Source organism: Hyla sarda, chromosome 13 (assembly GCF_029499605.1).
Source record: "Hyla sarda isolate aHylSar1 chromosome 13, aHylSar1.hap1, whole genome shotgun sequence".
In the NCBI taxonomy this organism is placed as follows: domain Eukaryota; kingdom Metazoa; phylum Chordata; class Amphibia; order Anura; family Hylidae; genus Hyla; species Hyla sarda.
In genome coordinates, this window is record NC_079201.1 from 30825540 (window position 1) to 30831539 (window position 6000).

The 6000-nt window shown below is 43.5% G+C and overlaps 1 protein-coding gene across 2 annotated transcripts in view; it reads left to right on the forward strand.

The window, feature by feature from the left end:
• EPN3 (epsin 3) overlaps positions 1 to 4981 on the forward strand; it is a 47741-nt gene extending 42760 nt beyond the window's left edge. For both annotated transcript variants that reach the window (XM_056549429.1, XM_056549430.1), the window contains 3 exons: positions 1103 to 1198; positions 1296 to 1508; positions 4455 to 4981. In XM_056549429.1, coding sequence (XP_056405404.1) covers positions 1103 to 1198; positions 1296 to 1508; positions 4455 to 4834 — 689 coding nt within the window. In that variant the 3' untranslated portion in view covers positions 4835 to 4981. The remainder of the gene's footprint in view (positions 1 to 1102; positions 1199 to 1295; positions 1509 to 4454) is intronic.
• The last annotated feature ends 1019 nt before the right edge of the window (positions 4982 to 6000 follow it).

Genomic DNA, 6000 nt, shown 5'->3' on the forward strand with positions numbered 1-6000 from the left:
AACTGAGTGCACTTAAACAATTCACAAGTATATGTAACTGCTAAGACCCCCAGACCCCAATGATGCCGATCTCTGGAGCTGTGTAACAATTGTAATAGACTTGTTTTATCTGTGAGGCCTTCTAAAAACTGCTCTTCGAGATGGTTGAAAACAATGGGAGGCTGCTGCAGAATTTTTGCATGGAATTTCTGCAGATGGGAACAGGCCCTAGTTCCATAAGAAACAATGCCACTTCTGTCCATGGGCTATGGCTATTATTGCAGCTCATTCCTATTTGTATGTTCACACTACGGATTATGAATGGAATCTCCGCTCGCAGAATTCCACGAGCGGAGATTCCATTCTGGCGGTGGCCGCCGCAATACTTCGGCGGTAGGACCGCGCAGCACTGCGCCGTCACCATTGATGACTATGCAGTGTTCGTGGACTTCCGTGCAAAGAATGAACATGTTCTTTCTTTGCGCGGAACAATTTCAGCAGCGGAATTGTCGTGATCGGGTCTCGCGGAAACCCATTCACACTGATGTTTATGTTCACAGCGCGTAATTCCGTAGTGTGAACATGGGAATTAGGTAGTGTGAACATACCCTAAATATTAAGGGTACGTCTAGATGAGCGGATTCACAGCGCTGAAGGACCTCTGTATGGTGCCTTTACCGCTGCCTGCTCGGAGCGGCAATACGCCACTACGTGCAGACACACTGAAGCGATGCCCGGTGTACACATCGCGGCCGCTTCCCCTGCTCAATGAGCTAGGCCGAGAGCTGCCGCGATATGCCAGTATACTGCGCATGCACGCAGCGACTCGCACATCGCAGTGTGTCTGCTCATAGCGGCGTATTGCAGCTCCGAGCAGGCACATGTAAAGGCAGCATATAAAGGTCCTTCAGCGGCGGATCCGCAGCGAAATATGCGCCAAAAATCAGCTCATGTGAATGTACCCTAATACCGGACACGGTTCAGCGTGTTACGGAGATGCGTCTGTAATTCAGACATTTAAATATGGCTGCAATAAGAAAGACTACAAACGCTGAAGAAGAAAACCTGTAAAGCCTTTAGAAAATAATTAATTAATTATTAATATAAATTTTTCTTTATTTAGTTCCAGATAGTCTCAGCTACGACATATTTTCAACTTCTCCAACTGCAGACAAAGAGGTCAAATCCCTATCTAGTCTAAAGACGGAAAACTCATTTGGTAAGGTATTCAATTGTAGCTGCGTACACTGTAGATGTATATAGTATAGCTACCAAATTTACTGTATTCTATACATCGTTGTATTTCTGTATTACAGACTTGGATCTCTTTGGAGATGTTTTACCTGCTTCAAATCCGTCTGCAGACAGTACTGAGCTAGTGTCTGAAGAACCCGATCCAGATACCAATGTTAAGCCTCGTAGTAATACTCCAGAGTTGTTTTTGGAACCTGCTGCCCGGTCTTTAGTAAACCTGGATAGCCTCGTATCCTATGGAGACAGTGTCAAAACCAAAAATCCCTTTTTTTCTGGTGAGTAGATATATAACTGAGCGTCTAGATAGTAAGAACAAGAAAAGTGTCATTTAAAGGGGTAATCCGGGCAAAAAATGTTATACCCTATCCAAAGGATAGGGGATAAGATGTCCGATTAAGGGGAGTCCGCTGCTGGGACCCCCCGTGATCTCCTTGTAGAACCCGCATTCTATGCGGGTTCTTAATCTCCAGTTTCGGAAAGCTCCAGGTTTTCGAGACTGGGGACGTGACGTCACGCCACGCCCCCTCCATTCATGTCTATGGGAGGGGGTGTGACGGCCGTCCCGGATGTTTCCAAAACTAGAGACTCAGTCCCCGCATAGAATGCGGGTGCTGCAGGGAGATCGCGGGGGTTCCCAGCAGCGGACCCCCCGCAATCGGACATCTTATCCCCTATCCTTTGGATAGGGGATAAAATGTTTTTGCCCGGAATACCCCTTTAGGGTGCGTTCACACGTCGGAATTCTCGTGGATGAACTCCGCAAGCGTAGCTTCCGCCTGGCGGCGGCCGCCGAAAGTACTTCGGCGCTAGGGCCGCGGGGCACTGAGCCGTCACCATTGACGGTTATGCAGTGATCGCGGAATCCGCACAAAGAATGAACATGTTTTTTCTTTGTGCGGAACACTTTCAGCGGCAGAAATGTCCGCCGCGGAAATTCCGCAGTGTGAACGGGTCTCGCGGAAACCCGTTCACACTAATGTTAAAGTTCACACCGTGGAATTCCGTAGTGTGAACGGGGCCTTAAAGAAACATTTCTTATGTGGTAGAGATCACTAGATAGAGCTGAGAGAAGTGCACACTAAGCATGTTCTCTCACGCCAGCACACCTGACAAATGGGCCAACATTATAAACAAACAAGTTTTAAAGGGGTACTTCGGTGGAAAACATTATTATTTTTTTTTAAATCAACTGGTGCCAGAAAGTTTGAAAGATTTGTAAATGACTTCCATTAAAAAATCTTTACCCTTCCAGTACTTTTTAGCAGCTGTATGCCACAGAGGAAATTCTTTTCTTTTTGAATTTCTTTTTTGTCTTGTCCACAGTGCTCTCTGCTGACACCTGATTCCCGTATCAGGGACTGTCCAGAGCAGGAGAACATTTTCATAGCAAACCTATGCTACCTCTGGACAGTTCCTGACACGCACAGAGGTGTCAGCAGAGAGCACTGTGGATAAGACATAAAAGAAGATTCAAAAAGCAAAGAATTTCTTCTGTAGTATACAGCTGCTAATAAGTACTGAAAGGATAAAGATTTTTTAATAGAAGTAATTTACAAATCTGTTTAACTTTCAGGCACCAGTTCATTTAAAAAAAAAAATTTCAACGGAGTACCCCTTTAAATACGAAACATAGATAATTGGGGGAAAATGAGGATTAAAATAGGTATGAGATTACCCTAAGAGGGAGACAAGATGGTAAAATAGCGAGCCCATGGAATAGAAAACTAGAATGGAAATAAAATGGAAAGGAAAAATTGTGTTAAATTAATGTTATTAATGCACAACGGGGGAGATTATCAAAAAGTGTACAGAGGAAAAGTTTACCAGTTGCCCACAGCAACCAATCAGATTGCTTCTTTTATTTTTTTCAGAAGTCTTTTTAAAAAATGAAAGAAGCGATCTTGTTGGTTGCTATGGGCAAGTGATCATTATGGAGTCCTCATTAGGTGACAGGGTCTGAGGCTCAAGAAAATTATTAACGCTCTTTCAGTTATGATATTAAATATCTGATCCGGAATGACAACCTTCCCTCGAAAACAAAAGGCCAATACTCAACCGTGGTTGGCAGAGTGTAAGGCTTACATTAACTTTTCGCATGGTTGGGTGGACCTGGCCACTAGGGACCCAGACTACTTCTGCAGAGCACTTAGATGAAGTAATGGTGCTGGTCAAAGTATTACAGATGCCCTGGGAATCTATGGTATGGTCCTCTTGCCAGGTTGGAGATCTTGTCAGGACAAAATCAGCAGGCAGAAGAATAATCAGAGACAATCTAGAGGTCAGGAGGTCACATTAATGCAAAAACAGCAGATGACGGGTCAACTAGTAAACAGTCCAACAGTCAAGGTCATGTGGCATGTAATGTCAGTATTGGGTAGGCAAATCAACAGAAGATGGCTGCTTCTCGTCTCGCCTTACAAGACAATATCCTGCTGTGCCAGCACTGAATGTGTCCCTGCTAACATGTGATCTCATCCCAGTCTGCTAAAAAGTGGGGAGATGTTCAATGCTGGTAGAGCGGGACGTACAGATACGCCGCACACGTCATCAGGGCAGCGTACTGTCTTGTGAGGCAAGACGAGAAGCAACCAAGCCCCCTGTGATCATCTGACTTATGACGCATTGTCTTGAGCCGCACTGCAAGCTGGGAAAGACGCTGCAAGACGCTGCAAGCTGAGACTATGCTAATCCCTAGTGCTGACGAATGAAGAACTTCCGGGGGCATCAAAAAGACAAAAAAGTGGACAAACCCCCCCCTGACAAGTAGTCCAATAAAATTCAAAGTTTCATCCCTTGTCATCAGGGGCTGATAGCTTGAAATTAGTAAAAATCTCCCTATGGGCAACTAGTTCATCAGGGATTAAGTTTGGTTTTAGGAATATATGTTTTAGGATGTCCTGTCATTCCTTCTATTTATTGGACTACACTTACAGTACATATAAAAAGGGGGAACACTAAAAAAAAACAATACCAAAAGAACAAAAAAGGGCAAAATGCCGTAATATTGTTGATCCAACTATGTATTGTTGTGCACAGAAAGTAGATATGGTGGGGTCGGGTTGACTGAAAGATAATATAGAGCAGTGGTCTCGAACTGGGGTAGGAAAAGCCAGAGCCCAAAAATTTTGTAGGCAATACTACCTTCTTGCTGACTGCCATATTAAAATAGTTTTATATTCACATGTTTGGGCTAACAGATTTATTTTCCAATTCTCCAATAGGTTTGAGGGAACCATCACCTACCAACCCATTTCAGTATGGAGACCAGAAACCCTCTCTCAACCAAATTCGAGCTGCCTCCCCATTGCCAACTACAGCAATACAAATGCCAGGGCAAAATGCCACGCTTTTGCCAATTAACTCAATGGATTCTGGAATCAATAATTTAAGGACCATTTCCCCAGTGCCTGGAATCACAGTCCCATCCACCATACCACTTCCAATGCCGCTTCAAAGTTTCCCCCCTGCCATCGGCCTTTATCCCTCATTGAATTTCGCATATGCACCGATGGCGCCATTGAGTCAAGTCCCCGTTGTTTTGCCTCAACCAATACTACCAAACCCCAATCCTGCACAAGCTTCGAATAATCCCTTCCTCTGAGGGGGTGAGGGGTTGGTTCTCGTATTTGTCGATGAGCTTTACTTATTTTAGTGCACACACTCTATGACTTCTTGTAACAGGGATAAAAGCAATGTAATCATTCTGTATTATTGCAGCATACAAATCATAAAACAATATATTTTCAATAGAAACAAATGCTAGTTGTTGTTGTGAGTTTAATTATCTCTAAAATGATGTTGTCGTTATGTGGTATATAGGTTTTTAATGAGTAATAATTATGAATCTGGGTCACCGCTAAGTGGAAGGGAATTATTTAGAACTATGAGATTTAGGGTAACAATAATTGCCTGTCAAATTGTTATTATTACAAAGTTTATTAACATAATTGCTGAATCACAGCAACAATCATTCTACTGGACTGAGGCTATGTAACAAAAGTTTTCTGGTAGACGACAATCTATGAAAAGTCCAGTTTTTCCCCCCCATGGCTAGCCCCCATAAAAAAGACCGATTACATGACCTAGACATAATACATAATACAAATGCAAATACATAATACAAACATAATATAATACAAATGATAAAGCATAGGTCTTGACAACAGACAACACCAAATCGAAATTTTTGGCATATTTTGGCAAAGTATTGGCATATTTTGGGGCTTTTAAACACCTAATTGAAATTTTATCCCATCCAGATCACACTGCTTTAGGGTATAGCATCACCATTTTAATGGGGTACTCCACTGCTCAGCTTCTGGAACAAACTGTTCCGAACGCTGGGAGCTCGTGATGTCATAGCCCCGCCCCCTCATGACCTCATTCCCCGCCCCCCTCAATGCAAGTCTATGGGAGGGGGTGTGACGGATGTCACGCCCCCTCCATAGACTTGCAGTGAGGGGGCATGACATCATGAAGGGGCAGGGTTATGACATCAAGAGCTCCCGGCGCCGGCTCCAGTGTTTGGAAGAGTTTGTTCAAAAAGCTGAGCAGTGGAGTACCCCTTTAAAATGGTGACACTATACCCTAAGGCAGTGTGATCTGGATGGGATAAAATTTCGATTAGGTGTTTAAAAGCCCCAAAATATGCCAATACTTTGCCAAAATATGCCAAAAATTTCGATTAGGTGTTTAAAAGCCCCAAAGTATGCCAATACAAAGGCAATATATGTAGTATATGTTACGATGGATATATCTTTTACCAAG